The following is a 17,960-nucleotide window of genomic DNA, read 5'->3' on the forward strand; positions in this document are numbered from 1 at the left end:
AAGGTTACATAGTTACATAGTTAAATCAGTTGAAAAAAGACAAAGTCCATCAAGTTCAACCCCTCCAAATGAAAACCCAGCATCCATACACACACACCCCTCCCTACTCTCAGATAAATTATAGATATAGATATAAATTAAAGTTATTTTCTTCTAGTCTGAAAGGGTGGCCTCTGGTACGGTGATCCTCTGTATGGGTAAAAAGGTCCACTGCTATTTGTCTATAATGTCCTCTAATGTACTTGTAAAGTGTAATCATGTCCCCTCGCAAGTGCCTTTTTTCCAGAGTAAACAACCCCAACCTTGACAGTCTACCCTCATAAGTCTTCCATCCCACTAACAAGTCCAAAAAGAGGGTCCAAAAGTGCACTGCATACTCCAGATGAGGCCTTACCAGGGACCTATAAAGAGGCATAATTATATTTTCATCCCTTGAGTTAATGCCCTTTTTTATGCAAGAGAGAACTTTATTTGCTTTAGTAGCCACAGAATGACACTGCCCAGAATTAGACAACTAGATCCTTCTCATTTGAGGAAACTCCCAACACACTGCCATTTAGTATATAACTTGCATCTATATTATTTTTATAGAAGCGAAGGTTAGTGATACTGCCACATAAAAATAAATAAATGTGGTACCACTTAATGAAAAGTTCACAGTTCACCTCAGTCCCAAGGTGCAAAGTCAAAATTGCTGTGTCCAAACAGAATGTGAGGGTCTCCAAAAAATACAAAAGTAAAAAAGTAGAAAATTTATTAGGACATGATACCTAACGCGTTAGGTATCATGTCCTAATAAATTTTCTACTTTTTTCTCTATATTATTTTTGCCAAAGTGCATAACCTTGCATTTATCAACTGTAATAAGTACTCACCCTGGTGGTCTAGTGGGCCGGCTGGGACGCCTGTCGCGTTGATCGTTCTTCCTGCCTCACTGATCCTCTATGGCACGCGCGACTCGCGATTCCATGTTATATGCGCATTTGACGCTGGCATCATGACGTCATTGTGCAAAGGCGCCAGATTAAAATGGTATTAAAGGGACCTTGTAATATTAATGTTTGCCCATTGTTTGATTTGTCTAAGTGAGTTCCTGGGTGCTATTCTGATTCCTGTGTTTGACCCCTGCTTGCCTGACTTTCCTGAATTCTGTTATCCTGACCATGGCCTGTTACTTGATTCCTGTGTTTGACCCCTGCTTGCCTGACTTTCCTGAATTCTGTGATCCTGACCTTGGCCTGTTACCCGACTATTCTGAAATTCGTAATATGACCTGTGCCTGTTTGACTCTTCTGATTGATCTTCTGGTTTTGACCCTTGCCTGTCTGACTTCGCTTGTATTCTGCCCGCACCGACCCGGCCTGTTTTGACTACGCTTTAGTCTGTTCCTTGAGCTGTGACCTTCTGCCCAAAAAGAACGACCATGCCCCTCTGCTCGTCCAGAACCCTTAGCTTGGCTCTTCTCTTTATAAGACCTGGCGGTATCCAATTAGCCGAAGGCTCCTCCCGAGGTGAAAGGCGGCTGTTAAAGGAGAGCTGAGACCAAGGAGCCAAGCACTGGTTTTGTATTCTGGGTGCCGATCGTGACATCAACATTGAACCTCATTTTCCAGTTTGCTGCCCAGTTTCCCAATTTAGACAAATCACTCTGCAAAGTGGCAGCATCCTGCATGGAACCTATAGTTCTGCACAATTTAGTATCATCTGCAAAAATAGAAACATTACTTTCAATGCCCACCTCCAGGTCATTAATAAACAAGTTGAAAAGCAAGGAACCTAATACAGAGCCCTATGGTATTCCACTAACAACACTGGTCCAATTAGAAAATGTTCCATTTACCACTACTCTTTGTAGTCTATCTTTTAGCCAGTTCTCTATCCAGGTACAAATACTATGTTCCAGGCCAACATTCCTTCATTTAACCAGTAACCTTCGAGGTCCCCACTTACCTTCTCATAAAAAGAAATAAGGTTAGTCTGGCAAGATCTATTACGCATAAAACCATGCTGGCACAAAGTCATTGGGGCATATTTACTAAAGGGCGAAGTGACTAACGCTAGTGAAAATTCGCCAGCATGGCGTCAAATTCGCTAGCGAAGTGGACCTACTCTAGCGCTACTTCGCACCCTTATGCCAGGCGAAGTTGCGATATGGCGAAGGGACGTAACTACGCTAATTCACTAACTTGTGGATTTTACTGAACGTTACCTCTTGCGCCAGACTTGCCTGCGCCACCTCAGACCAGGCAAAGTGCAATAGAGTACATAGGACCTGCTTTGACAAATTAACGCTAGCGCAACTTCACTACCTTTCGCCTCCCTGGGCACACCTTCGGATTTTAGTGAATTTGAGCAGCCCTGGCAAACCACACCTGGTGAAGTGCAGCGAAGTGCGGAGAAGCCATCGGTAGCGCATTTTCGGTGCTTAGTGAATTTGCCCCATAATATTATGATTTGCTATGAAGTCCATTATCTTATCCTTTATTAACCCTTCAAAAAGCTTTCCTACCACTGACGTCAGAGTAACTGGCCTATAGTTTTGAGGCTGAGAACAGGATGCCTTTTTGAATAGCGGCACCTATTTTTGAATAGCAATTCACCGCTCTCTCTGCACTATGCCAGACCTCAGAGAATCCTGAAAAATTAAGTAAATAGGTTTGGCAATCACAGAGCTAAGTTTGCTAAGTACCCTGGGATGAATACCATCTGGCCCCGGACCTTTATTTATCTTAACATGTTCTAGTCTCTTTTGAATTTCCTCATTTGTGAACCATGCATTATTAGTTGTATTTACTAGAATTGGGACTATCAAGTAGGAAACCTCCATTAACTGGTTCCTCATTTGTGTAGACAGACAAAAAATATGTGTTCAGAATATGCGCTTTTTTTGTTTTCATCAACCAGCTGACCCCCCTCTGATATTAAAGGTCCCACCCCTTCTTGCTTCATTTTTTTACAATTAACATATTTAAAACATAATTTTGGATTCTTTTTACTGCGTGCTGCAATATTTGAAGTCACCTATAGCAACAACTTGACCCAGCTGTGAAGCCGCTTCTATCGGCAAGAGTAGCTGGGCTTCATACTTGTCACTTATACGAGGTGGTTTATAGCATACACAGATGATAATTCTCTTTGTAACCTTTTGCCCAGTCAAAATCTCTACCCAGAGGGATTCCACTCCCTCACCAGTGCCAGCTACGATTATTTAAAATGTGTCATTATTGTTTTATTATGATCAGTGCCACTTAGCGGAAAGACCCCATATCTGGAATACCCCAGCCCTGAGCATTCAGGTCCCATACCTAGGGTTCACTTCTCCTTTCATAACCATGCAAATAGGAAATGGCTTTGACTTAAAGTGGCTGAAACTAGAAAGTATTGGTGAGTGAGGCTTATTATAATGGTGGTTGTTGCTTATATTTGTGGGAGGGGCAACATTTTGCAACAGCGCCAAACATACCATCCCTCCACTTTTTTGATCCAAATTCAAGCACTGGTTAGGAGAAAAAAATTGAATCAGACAACCAGTGCTATCTCTTCATTGGCTGTTAGACTGGAGGGTGTGTTTAGTAATCTGAGCTGAGAAGAACTGAGTATGATCATGAGCCAACAGCCAAAGTAAATTCCTGAGGGAAGGGGCAGAGGGGGTAGAGGAGCAGAAGGATTTCTAGGTTATTAAGGAGATGCTGCAGCCTTACTGTTAACCTTTTAACAACCAGAGTGGTAGGTTATCTAAAGATTTCAAAGAGGCTGTTCACATTTTTGTGGGGAGGGTTTACACGTCCTTTAAAATAGAAAATCAAAGTAAATTGTAATTGTAAGTTCTCAGAGGACCACTCATCTAAGTGGCTAAAGAATTAGACAAAGTCCCAATGAACAACATCATTACTAGGCAACATACCTTGTTGATTGGGTTGTCTTGGTGTTCTGTTCCATGGCTTATATGTGATATGTGTGGACTTTGGATTTATGGTACGTAGCAGTGGGACACTGCCCTTGTTATGAGAAAAATGTGGATGTACAGGTAGAAAAGTGACACTAGTACTGTGAACTGTGATTAATTAATGATGAACTAATAGTTTTTTGCTGTAATTTTACACGTATTTATTGTTGCATACTTGATTTGAGTCAAAAAAATAAAAGTGAATAAAAATAAATTCTTAATTGAATCCTTCAACATTACTGACACTGGTATAAATTGCCCAGTCTAACATAGTTGCATAGTAAATTAGGTGGAAAATACACATCCATCAAGTTCAATCTTTAAAGTCTATATACTGTAAAACCTACAAGTTGTCCAAAGGCAAAACTCACTCTGAAGCCTCTCTAATTTGTAACAATGGGGCCAGTCCCTGGATCAATTTATACTAAGAGCTATTTTCAATAATCCTGTTTTCTCTCACTTGCTAAAACGCCAGCCAATCCTTTCTTGAAGCTATCTAATGCCAGTACAACTGAGGCAGAGAGAGAATTTCACATCTTCATAGCTCAAACTGTAAATAGGGTATTTAGATGGAACCTCCATTCCACTCTTCTAATTGGCATGAATGATTATTATATGATCCCATTATATATTTATACATTAAATGCCTCTTCTGGAGTGTAAACATCCCCAGCTTAACTGGAAACACTTTCCATACCCATTACCAGCTTAATTGCTTTCTTTGGACTTTCTCTAACTCAATATTATCTAGTTTAAGCACTGGAGACTAAAACTGCATGGCATATTTTAGGTGGGGCCTAAAATTCATCCTGCAAATCTTTTCCTCTTTTAATACAGCTCAAACACTTGATTGTCCTTGCAACTGCTGATTGACATTGCTTTCTACAGCCAAGTGTATTATCTACACGGACTTCAAGTTTATTTTTCATATGCAATTCAGCTGCCCAGATTGTGAATTTGTCAAGATCCTGCTGCAAGGATTATAAAGGGCATTATTTCAGAGCATAAACTGTGACATCATGTTTTACGCTAAAAATACAGAACAGCAATGGTTGTCATTGAAAATTATATTGAATCATTACTGTTCTCAATTTAGTCTTAAATGTAAGACTACCCTATGTTCAGAAATAAGAACATTGTTGGTAATGCTAAAATAATATAAATGGATTGTAGCAAAGGCTGACATTAACTACCACAAATTTTAAAGTATATTAATAGTGTAGGGATGTGTAAAATAGTCACCCCTAGTATTATTGTCAGGCAGTCCCTCAGTGTTATAGACACCTAACTGGGTCCTAAAATACAGTTGGGAGGGGTTCTGTTTGCTCTTTCTGCTCTCACAGTGACCAGCAGATGGCACTGTGCTAGGATATAAAAGGCTCTGAAGCCATGCTCTGAGTGTCCATTTTGTGCTGGCTCTGACCTGAACAGGCAGATAGAGCCCTGTGGAATCTAGACAGGTCAGGTCTAGTCAAAATAGGCTACTCACCATTATAGGTTACTCTAGGAGTAACAGACAGATAGGTTATTTAGCTGAGCAGCTCAGGGCTCCAACGAGGAGAGTCAGAGGGATTAAGATCCCGGGTACTAATAGCCCAGATGTAGGGACTGTGTATAGTGTATAGAAACAGGGTAGATAGATTCCCCTCAGGTTCCACTTAGGAAAAAGGCTGAACGCTGGGTGTACCTTTATTGCTGCTGAGCACGTCCTCTTACCAGTGGGGACTAATACTGACCAAATGGTGCTGTGAGTATTGCCTATTCAATGTGATGCCAAATCCTGTCATGCTCTATTGTATACTCCACTGAGGATTGTGTATGTTAATAAATAAGTTCATGGTTAAGTTATAAGAACCACTGGCGCCCAATTATTATACCCTGTATCCAGTTACAGTTACACCCTGCCTCCACACCTTTGTGAGGGCTCACTCCCTAAGATTATAGGTCTCATCCGGAGCACATTTATTGGAAGTGGAGCTCAATAGTGGTGTACAGCACACACAGTTTACTATAGCGCTACATTTTGGTGCCCAATGTGGGGCACGAAGGGTTAAACTGTAACACCGCACTGCAGCCTAGTGTAACAGGCGCTGCAATAGGAACTCAATAGGAAAAAGGCCAGACTAGCAGCAGGAGAATTCTGTGGTTCTTTCCTCTCGCCTAAAGTATTCTGGCGCAAAGAGTATTTGAACAGTGATATTGAAAATGACTAGAATACAGTATCAGCAGGTGTCCGCCTGGGTTGCTGCCCAAGGCGTCGATCCAAAGCGAGCGTTGGCAGTGGATCTGGTGCCTGAGGACTATGATCACCAAGGGGTGACTGAAGAGTTACACCGCTACTCTGAGTTAAAGGGGACATATAACATAAATTTTCACAATGCATCAAAAAATTTCAAATAATGTAAAATTGAAGAAAGTGTTTTTATTTTAATACCTTTTGCATCAAAAAATGTCTGTATTTGCTTGAAAACTGTTCTCAGCCCTCCCCCTTTGCAACTTCCTTCAGACTCTTCAGTATCTGAGCTGCAGCCCACAGCTCTTTCTGTATAAGCTACACTGCAGCAGCCAATGAGGGAGGAGTGGGCGTGTCTGTGATGTCTCTCTCAGTCCTTCCCTGCAGACTTCTGTTAACCCTTACTGCTGGTTTTCCCTTCCTTGCTCCTTTCTCTCCCTCTCTTTCCTATTTATTTAACCCCCTCTCTGCCCTGTTTGTTTTCCTCCACCTCCCTTCACTGCTTGTTCCTTTCTCTTGCCCTGCAATAATTGTGGAAAAAGCAAACTTCTGTATAAATAATATATAATCTGCTGCTAAATGTATTTTATTCTCTTCTGAGGGCAATGTGTATGAGCAGTTAGTGTAAGTCATTTTCTACCCAGTATTAAGTTGTATCCAAACAGCAATCAACATCTTTTGGGTTTTCCTTTGTAACTCCCTGCATCTGTTATATGTTATACAATTCCATCAGCTGCATTTATTCCCTTGCAACTCCCTGCACCTCAATATAAATTGTTCCATAACAGCTGCATTTCCCCTTGCAACTCCCTGCACCTGATCATAAATTATCCCAGAACAGCTGCATTTATTCCCTTGCAACTCCCTGCACCTCCCTATAAATTGTTCCATAACAGCTGCATTTCCCCTTGCAACTCCCTGCACCTGATCAAAAATTATCCCAGAACAGCTGCATTTATTCCCTTGCAAATCCCTACACCTCCCTATAAATTGTTCCATAACAGCTGTATTTCCCCTTGCAACTCCCTGCACCTCCCTATAAATTGTTCCATAACAGCTGCATTTCCCCTTGCAACTCCCTGCACCTCCCTATAAATTGTTCCATAACAGCTGCATTTCCCCTTGTAACTCCATGCACCTCCCTATAAATTGTTCCATAGCAGCTGCATTTCCCCTTGCAACTCCCTGCACCTCCCTATAAATTGTTCCAGAATAGCTGCATCTTACCTTTCAACACCCTGCACCTGGTCATAAATTGTTCCAGAACAGCTGCATTTTACCTTGCAACTCCCTGCACCTGATTATAAATTGTTCCACAACAGCTGCACTTCCCCTTGCAACTCCCTGCACCTGATTATAAACTGTTCCACAACAGCTGCATTTTACCCTGCAACTCCCTGCACCTGATTATAAATTGTTCCACAACAGCTGCATTTCCCCTTGCAACTCCCTGCACCTGATTATAAATTATCTCAGAACAGCTTCATTTTACCTTGCAACTCCCTGCACCTGGTTATAAATTGTTCCAGAACAGCTGCATTTCCCCTTGCAACTCCCTGCACCTCGTCATAAACTGTTCCACAACAGCAGCATTCCCTTTGCAACTCCCTGCACCTGGTCATAAATTGTTTCAGAACAGCTGCATTTTACCTTGCAACTCCCTGCCCCTGGTCATGAATTGTTCCAGAACAGCTGCATTTTACCTCGCAACTCCCTGCACCTGATCATAAATTGTTCCAGAATAGCTGCATTTTACCTTGCAACTCCCTGCACCTGATTATAAATTGTTCCAGAATAGCTGCCTTTTACCCTGCAACTGATTATAAATTGTTCAACAATAGCTGCATTTCCCCTTGCAACTCACGGCACCTGATCATAAATCAATATGAAGGAAAACAAACCTACAGCTGCTGTTCTGCAATATCATAACAGTAAATACTAATGTACACTGTTCGTATAAGTTTTATAATGTAATAGAGGCAGGGAGTTGCACAATGAATAACAATATATTATGGACTATAGAACATGTCCAGGTAAATGTGTGACTGGTCTATTTGCTGTGGAACACAGGACACTATTACAGTTTGTATTAACCTTCACAGCTATTGATTTATGTTGAATATGTAAGCTATATAGTTATAAGTGAATGATCAGGCAGCAGCATGAGACAGTTATGTGCAGACTGGGACACACAGGACTGAGGATGGGAGGGGTGGGGTTTGGCTGCTACAGCTCAGGAGTTCAGCCTGTCAGTCAGTGCTGTGACCACTTCCTGTGAGAGAATGAACAGTGACTATCTATACTGTTCTTCCTGAGCCTTCTTCAGCCCCTGTAATAGACTCTGAAATAGATTGGGGCAAGTTTTCATTTGGTCGATTAGGACCTGTTGTGCCAGTGACTCCAACCTTCAGAGACCCACCACTTACTGAGGACCTGATTGAAAAGGAGCTGACGTCTCTCATGAGTGATGAGAAAGATTGGAAGTCAGTGTCCGAGAGTGCCGAGCAGATTCGGTGTGAATGTCGGAGGACAGTGGTGAGTGAACCAGTGAGGTCTGTGCATCCCAAGGTGGAAGTGCATTTAACCCCTAGTGAGCCAGGGGAAAGCACTCATGTGTCTGAGTTGTACCACCGTACATGGGGAAAGATCTCTCTATTTGGAGAAAAAGACTTGGTGGCTAATATTCCTAAACCCAAAGAGAGCCCTGGTTCAGAGAAGATTCCAGGATGGGAGGAGTATGAGGAAAAGCCCTTAGAGCCGGAGGAAGAACCTGCTCCTATTGTGACAATGCCTAGCAGCTTCAAGGCACCTCCTACGATAGGCCCAGAGGAGGAAAAAAAATTCTGGGTTCTGCCTGGACGAGCAGATCCATATGTCTTCAGATCAGTCTCCAGGGTGCAGAGAGTGATCAACTTTAAAGTTTACAGAACCTGGGGTAACCTGTGCCTTCTTTTGCAGATTTTTATTGCTCAGGGTACCTGGATAGTACTCAAGAAATGGTTATACAAAATGATGAATGTTATGATATTGCACTATTAGTATGCAATGTGGAGCTAGTAAATGCACAGTTAAGTGACAGTAAAATAAACAGTTTTTCTATGATGCTGTTTCTTTCAGATATGCCATTGTACCTGGGTTACTCAGGAGAGTTACCCCGAAGAGGTTATAAGGTAATGGCTAAGTATCACTTTATGGTAAAGTGTTTGATATGAAGGTACTAAGTCTCCAGTAGTAAGAAGACTTAGACCACTGTTCTATGACATAGAGATAGCTTTCTAAACGTTTTCTAGCAAGATGTGCCTTAACTGCTTGTGTCCTATAAAAGGTTTTTAGCAAGATGTGCCTTAACTGCTTGTGTCCTATAAATGGCTTCTAGCATGATATGCCTAAACTGCTTGATTTTCAGGTTAACCATGGTTCCCTAGTAGGCCTATGGAGAGGCTACTGGAGGGGATGTTAACCCTATAGTGAATATAATACATGTGTAATGTTGCAATGTATTTTTGTGCTTTGTTATTTGAATATGATCACCAGGGGGAGAATGTAGGGATGTGTAAAATAGCCATTTTGTGCTGGCTCTGACCTGAACAGGCAGTTAGAGCCCTGTGGAACCTAGACAGGTCAGGTGTAGTCAGAATAGGCTACTCACCATTATAGGTTACTCTAGGAGTAACAGACAGACAGGTTATTTAGCTGAGCAGCTCAAGGCTCTGACGAGTAGAGTCAGAGGGATTAAGATCCCGGGTACTAATAGCCCAGAAGTAGGGACTAAGTGTATAGGAACAGGGTAGATAGATTCCCCTCAGGTTCCACTTAGGGAAAAGGCTGAAAGCTGGGTGTACCTTTATTGCTACTGAGCACGTCCTCTTACCTGTGGGGACTAATACGGACCAAATGGTGCTGTGAGTATTGCCTATTCAATGTGATGCCAAATCCTGTCATGCTCTATTGTATACTCCACTGAGGATTGTGTATGTTAATAAATAAGTTCATGGTTAAGTTATAAGAACCACTGGCGCCCAATTATTATACCCTGTATCCAGTTACAGTTGCACTACACCCTGCCTCCACACCATTGTGAGGGCTCACTCCCTAAGATTATAGGTCTCATCCGGAGCACATTTATTAGGAGTGGAGCTCAATAGTGGTGTACAGCACACACAATTTACTATAGTGCTACAATAGTAAAAGATGTTGATGCAGGATATGGTAAATAAGGTTTACTCAAAATCAAAATTAAATGTGAACAAGGCATCTGGAGGATATTTCTTACCCTTTACAAAGCACCGTAAAGACCCCACCTAAAATATGCTGTGCAGGTTTTTCTCTAGTGCTCAAACGGGATGTTATGGAATTATAGAGAGTCCAAAGAAGGCCAACTAAGCTTGGGGTATGGAAAGTCGTCTTTGTCATGAAGAAAGGGGTGGGGAGATATGATAATTATGTATAAATATATAAAGGAACTATAAAATAAACTCTCTAATGCTTTATTTACCATAAGGTCCTTCCAGCAGATACAAGGGCATACAAGGCATTCAATTTTGATTAGAAGAAAGGAGGTTCCATCTTAATGTTTGTAAACACTTTTTTACAGTGAGAGCTGTAAAGTTGTGAAATTCTTTCCTGAATTAGTTTTAATGGCAGATACATTAGATAACTTCAAAAAGGAGTTGAACCAGGGACTGGTCTTATTGCCATATTTTGAGATTTCCCCCCCTTCTGAAGCACATTAGAGAGGCTTCAGAAGGCTTTTTTGTCTTCAAATAGCAGTTAGGCAGATTTTATATAAACATAAATGATTATGTGTCTTTTTTTAACCTAAATTACTATGCTACTTTACTGCCTATTCATGCAGCAGGTTGATTATTTTTAAGTTCAAGGTGGCAGTAGCTCCAGGGTTCCCCAGTATCAACAGATGCACTTGGCAGATGCTCAATTCAACAGAAGGGGCTAAGACCAGATAACAATAACTAACGTGTTAATTCAAGTAAACATGTATTTTAATTATTGTTGAAGGAAAATCCTTTTGAACAGTACAGAGACACTGTTACCTATATGTGGTAGAAGGGCTTGCTCTTGAACGGCAGGAGAGAATGACTTCTTCTTCTACTGATCCTTCAGGAAAAAGTGTATTCTGTGGCTGCTCCTCAAAAACTGGACCATATTCACTCGAAAAACTCCCTTCGGGCTTTAAGGCTAGAAATAGAAAACAACACATGAATATATCTTTTAATTAAGTTATGAAACTCACCATGCAAAAATAGAGGCGAGTGCATATAAAAATACATTTAAACATTGTTGTATTTCAATGTTTGACTTTAATGTATATACTATTATTGTATTATAAAAATGTGCTTCAATCTTGCTATATAAATAAAGATACACTCATATATATTAATATATTATACAGCAAAAACTCAGGAAAGAAAACCAATTTCAAATGTATATACAGTATGCCCCCTTTATTTTTACTTACCTAAAAAGGAAAGAAAAACAGAAGAAAGGAGGAAGACAAAGGTAAGAGGCACCATGTTTTTTCTGTATGAAGAAAATAGAAAATGAGAAAAAGATTGTGACAGTGAATAAAACAGAGAGAAAGAGAGAGCTAAAACTGATGAAAACATTGATGGATATGACACTGGTATAGCAGAAAAAGCTATATATATAGCTATATATATATAGATGAAACAATGGCTCATCAAATATCTATTAAGGGAATGTTAACTTGCTCAGAAACCAAAGGCACCCTTGATAATTTTCATTTGCTCCACAAAGACAGTTCTTAAAGAAGGTGTCCAAACATGTTTAGTATGCAATTGCACTTTTTAATTACATTTTTATAGTATTTATGGCAAATTTTTATTCATATTGGTTCCAAAACAAGTCTGTTGGGTTTAGTCAATGTTTAAATGTTTTTAGTAGACATTAGGTATGGAGATGCAGACTATGGAAACATCCCTTATCTGTAAAGCCCTAGGTTCCAAGCATTTCAGACACTAGATACAATATTTATACTAGTTTAACATGTTGATAGCGGGTTTGGACTTTCCTGTTTTATGTTTATTATCTGTATACTTTAACACTTCATTATTAAATTCATTTTTTTGTACATAATGAAAAAAAACCCCAGCAAGACACATTTAACTTTAAATTCGCAAAAGTCTTTATTATCATTCAACAATTTTTTATTGACTTCGGATAAATGGTACATTCATATACAGTTAGTTAAAAACTAAAATTGAGGTGAGTAAAAGTAAAGCTTTTTTACAATCTAAGTAGTCAATTGGAGAGGTCAGTTCGGTTTCCCATTTTAACTGATATGAATCTGGTGTCTGAGAATTGGCATCTAACAGAGTCAGATAATATTGTGAAATCTGAGCTTGTTGAATGAGCATTTTGGTAAATTGTAATTGAGGTGTAGACATCTTTTTAATCTTATCAACTGCATGAGATTTCAACTTACTGTTGAGTTGCAGGTAAATGAAAAATGTTGTTTTGGATAGACTAAAATTTGTTTGTAGTTGGCCAAATGACTTAAAAATCATCTGATTAATGAGTTGTTGAATTTTGTTAAACCTGCCCTGGTCCAAGGTGTCAGACTGAGTTTGCAGAATTACATGTTGAAGCGCAGCTATAGGATGGAACGGATGCAGGCCTGCTTTTAAATTGTCCAAAAATTGAATTGCGTCCCAAACTAACATAGTAACATAGTAACATAGTAAGTAAGGTTGAAAAAAGACACACGTCCATCAAGTTCAACCTTTTTTTTTTTTTATATCTGCCTAACTGCCAGTTGATCCAGAGGAAGGCAAAAAAAAACATCTGAAGCCTCACCACTTTGCCTCAGAGGTACTTGTACTATGAGCTATCTCCCATAACCCTGTATTCCCTCACTTGCTAAGAAGCCATCAAACCCCTTCTTAAAGCTATCTAATGTATCAGCTTGTACAACTAATTCAGGGAGAGAATTCCACATCTTCACAGCTCTCACTGTAAAAATATTCCGAATATTTAGGCGGAACCTCTTTTTTTCTAATTGGAATGGGTGACCTTGTGTCAGCTGGAAAGACCTACTGGTAAATAAAGCATTAGCAAGATTATTATATGATCCCCTTATATATTTATACATAGTTATCACATCACCCCTTAAGCATCGCCAATTTGGCCAGTCTTTCCTCATAGCTAAGATTTTCCATACCTTTCACCAGCTTAGTTGCCCTTCTCTGTACCCTCTCTAATACAATAATGTCCTGTTTGAGTGATGGAGACCAAAAATGTACGGCATATTATAGATGGGGCCTTACAAGTGCTCTATACAGTGGAAGAATGACCCCCTCCTCCCATGACTCTATGCCCCTTTTAATACAGCTCAATACCTTATTTGCCCTTGATGCTGCTGACTGGCATTGCTTGCTACAGCCAAGTTTATCATCTTCAAGGACTGATTGTCATTGGGAAATGTTTGACTACTTTTGGACGGAGTCTAGGGTGAGTCCAGATTAGATACGAAGTTTGTCCGGATGGATAACTAGAAATGTCTATTTCCTGTTGTACCCATTGGGGTTAATTGTTAAAGTCCAGAATCCTCTGTAAGTAGTCAAGTGAGTTGCTTGATAATATGCTTTGATTTGATGGAAACCTAAACCCAATTTTGTTTTATGTTTTGTTAAAACCTTTACTGATGTCATTGGTTTAGATTTTTTCCATACAAATTTTAAAAGTAAGGTTTGTAAAGCATGGAAAAATTTATTAGGTAGCTGAATGGGAATGGTTCAGAATAAATAGAGAATCTTTGGAAATAAATGACTCTTTATAGCTGCAATTATGCCTAGCCAAGAAATGTCTTTATACATCCAACCTTCTGTGAGTTTGTGAAAGTTAACAATTAAAGGGGCAAATTTTTTTAATATAATTCTTTAACAGACATAGCCAACTTGATACCAAGATATTTTATCAATGTTTGTTGCCAATCAAATAGGTAGTGTGATTTTAAATTTAAAAGGGTCATTTTATCAATCCAGATGGGTAGGGCCTCTGTTTTCTTAGTATTCATTTTGTAGTACGATACCCATGAGAAATGAGAGAGAGTCTCAAAAAGATGTGCTGGTAGAGATTTATCAGGGTCTGAAAAGGATAAGATTACATCATCCGCAAATAGTGATATCTTATATACCTGGTGGCCTATTCTATAACCTGTTATTAAATGATTGGATCTAATAATTTCCGCTAAAGGCTCCATTAGTAAAGCAAAGATTAATGGGGATAGGGGGCAACCCTGTCTAGTTCCATTGGTTAGTCTAAAATAAGAAGAGTAATATCCACTAGCACAAATCCTAAAGTGTTAATATACTATCTAATGATTGACCAGAAAAAACAAATTTCACAAGGACTCCTTTTAAAAATGGCCAGGCTACCCTGTCAAAAGCCTTCTCCGCAGACAGGGATGCTTATATGTATTAGCATGAAGTGCGATATTAATCAATTTTCTGGTATTGTCTGGAGCTTCCCTACTTGCCACAAATCCCACTTAGTCATTCCTGATTAATACTTTGATAATAGGATTGAGTCTAATTGCTAAAATCTTTGCATAAATTTTGATATCCGAAGTAAGCAACAAAATAGGATGATAATTTGCTACTACATTTTGGTTTTTCCCTGGTTTTGGTATGTTGGTTATGGTAGCCTGAAAAACCTCCTCCCTTTGGGTAATCTGGGTTGTAAAAATTATTAAAATGGGGCAGTAAAATTGGGGTAATACTCTGGGCCATTGATCTATAAGTTGTTAGAAAAGCCTTCTGGTCCCGGTGTCTTATTAAGTTTAAGAGTTTTTATGGTTCTAAAATCTATTCATTTGTAATAGGTTGATTAAAAAGATTAAGATGTTCCTAAAACAATCTTGGTAGTTTTAAAGAGGATAAGAATTGCTCTCTCTCTTGTAGGGTTGTCTGGTGAACGTCTTTGTCTTTACTAAGGTTATATAATTTTGAATAAAAGGACCCAAATTCACCTGCTATTTGGTAAGGGTTAGTGAGAATTTTACCCTCAGAGGTTTTAATTTGGTAAATTTTAGATTTTGCTTCCTTTCATTTATTTGACAACAACTTTCCAACTTTATTATCCTGTGCATAATATATTTGTTTAAGCATAAAACATTGGAATGTTACTTTCTCTAATTGGATCAAATTAATTTGTTGCTTTAGAGCCGTTACCTGTTGGGAGCATGCCACAGTTAGATCTTTCTTTAATTTATCCATCTCCATAATTATTTGCAGATTCAAATCTAGTAATGTTTTGGTTATTTTTTTTTTGTTTAAATTAGAAGTCAAGGCTATAATATGTCCTCTAAAGAAGGCTTTGTATGCACACCACAAAGTATCAGAATTGATTTCTGGCGTAGTATTAAATTCTCTAAATTCAATTGTAAGATTGATAAAATGATCAAGATGTTCCTTTTGTGAGAGAATAGAATTATTTAAATTCCAAGAAGAAGTCGGTAATAGATGAGAATTTATTTTAAGCATCAAACCAACCATGGCATGATCCAAACAGGGAACAACTCCAATGTATGTTTTCTTGACCAATTGTAACAGATATTTGTCCAAAAGAATTAAATCAATTTGTGAATGTGACAAATGAGCTGGCGAAAAGTAAGTAGTACAGTCTCATTCAGTTGGGTGCCATGCTCTCCATGCGTCATACAAATCATGCTTTCTCAGTGAATGCTAAAAAGCCTTTAGCTAAATTTAGTACGCACTGATGGTCCTGATAAGACTGGTGATTTGTCCAAATAAGGATCTATAGCCATGTTAAAATCACCTACTATAATGTAATGTTGTTTGTTAACTTTACTTACTTGCAAATGCGCTAGTAATTTATTAATGAATTTAGTTAATGAATTTAGTTTGGGGCATAAAGATTAATTATGGTGTAGTTTTTAGACACAATTTCAAACCGAAGTATTATGTATCTCCTGTGAGTATCTGCTATATAATCCACAATTTTAATTTGCAGTGAGCTTTTAATTAAAATAGCTACTCCATTTTTCGTAATGGGTGCATTTGCGTAAAAAACAAACAAAAAAAAAAGAATTTTGCAATGATGGGTGGGAGCCCGCTTTAAAATGTGTCTCCTGCAAGCATAACATAACAATTTTAGAATCTCTAGCCCACTCTAAAACAGTTTTTCGTTTAACCGGGCTATTCAGGCCTTTAACATTCACTGATAGAACATGCAAATACATAATTATCAAGTGAAATGTTCACTGTTGATATTTGCTTGTAAATCATTCCAAAAATAAAGGCGACAAAAAGTGCATCAATAAGGTCGGTACTTAAATAGTCCAATGTTTTCCATGTTGGAGCTCCCACCCTTCCCAGCTATAGTCTCTTGTAGTTGACTATATGTATTTTGTGGTCACACCCTCATTGCACCCCCGCCGAATGGTTTTAAAAAATAGTGGTGAGCACAACTTTCCCTTGTTTGTTATAGTTATACAGGAGCAGTGACCAGCTCCATGTTGTAGCTCCCACCCTTCCCAGCTATAGTCAGGTGATCCTGACTACCTACTAATGGCCGAGATGACAAGGATTTTTGCCAAAGATGGTGTGCTATTTTAAACAAAGCATCTCTTGATTTGATGATACTTGTCATAGAGCACACAAGTAATAATCTGTCTAAAGTAAGGACGGAAATTCTTAAAACTGAATTAGAATTTGATAAAGTTTCAAACCAAGAGGAGAGAAACAACTTTTCCACTGAATTAGCTAATAAATTAGAGATATTTAGGAAAGACCTACTAGCATTTAAAAAGAAAAAACTTTTGCAGGTTGTTCAGGACCATAAGACTGATAATGTGTATAGGTGGTTGAAGGGTGATTATTCATTTCGGAGACCACGCAAATTTAGATTTAATACACAAGGAATAAGATCCTCTTCCTCTGGAAGTGGCGTTGATCCAGTTGATAGTGACTCTTCCGGTGAACGCCATAAGTCTGGTTTTTTATCCAAGGCCAAACAAAACCGTTCAAGAAAAAAACTAGGAGAGGAAAATCAAAGGGAAAACAGTCATACATTACAGGAGGGACCTCAAGGGACCAATTTGAGCCCGGTCAAAACTCGCAGCAAGAGAGACAAATAATTTTCAACTTATCGTCCACAACATTGACAGACACACAGGTTGGTGTGTTGAGTAGGGGGTTAAGTTTTGTCCCGACCACTAATTTCAACCCGTTTAATTTCGAGGTTGAATTGTTTAAATTTTGTCGACAACTTAATCTGAACTCTTTCTTTCTCTCCAGATTTACTGAGGAACAGGCTGATCCAGAAGCTGAGCAACAGGCCTCCACAATGTCAAGGCAACTTAAATTAAAATCCACTTTCATGCCACCCACCCAAAATAAGTCTGTAAGTACTTTTGCAAATAATGTAAGACGCGATGTACGAAGGTACATCAAACAGAAACACAAATATTGCAGAAATCTTAAACGTGATGATATGAGATTGATAAAAGAACTGTCAAGGGATACAACTAGGATTGTTAAACCAGCAGATAAGGGCGGGGGCATAGTCATAATGGATTATGTGAATTATAAAGCAGAAGCTTTGCGACAACTATCTGATAACACATGTTATGAGGAGTTGTCGACTGACCCCACATTTGAATATTTGAGTAAAATTAAGGATATGGTTAGTGTTGCTCTTGCAGCAAAACTCATTGACTCAAAAACTAGCGAGTTTCTCATTATGAACTATCCGCGTCGCCCTTGCCTATATCTTCTCCCA

At 39.0% G+C, this 17,960-nt stretch overlaps 1 protein-coding gene across 1 annotated transcript in view; it reads right to left on the reverse strand.

Annotated features, from left to right (window-relative positions):
• Window positions 1-17,960, reverse strand: part of LOC108708146 (contactin-2) — a 352,213-nt gene that overhangs the window by 297,217 nt on the left and 37,036 nt on the right. Inside the window, exons 2-3 of the mRNA XM_018246539.2 lie at window positions 11,656-11,717; window positions 11,231-11,375 (exon numbers count right to left, since the gene is read on the reverse strand). Coding sequence (XP_018102028.2) covers window positions 11,231-11,375; window positions 11,656-11,710 — 200 coding nt within the window. The 5' untranslated portion in view covers window positions 11,711-11,717. The remainder of the gene's footprint in view (window positions 1-11,230; window positions 11,376-11,655; window positions 11,718-17,960) is intronic.

The sequence above is a fragment of the Xenopus laevis genome, chromosome 2L (genome assembly GCF_017654675.1).
Source record: "Xenopus laevis strain J_2021 chromosome 2L, Xenopus_laevis_v10.1, whole genome shotgun sequence".
NCBI classification, from domain to species: Eukaryota; Metazoa; Chordata; class Amphibia; order Anura; family Pipidae; genus Xenopus; species Xenopus laevis.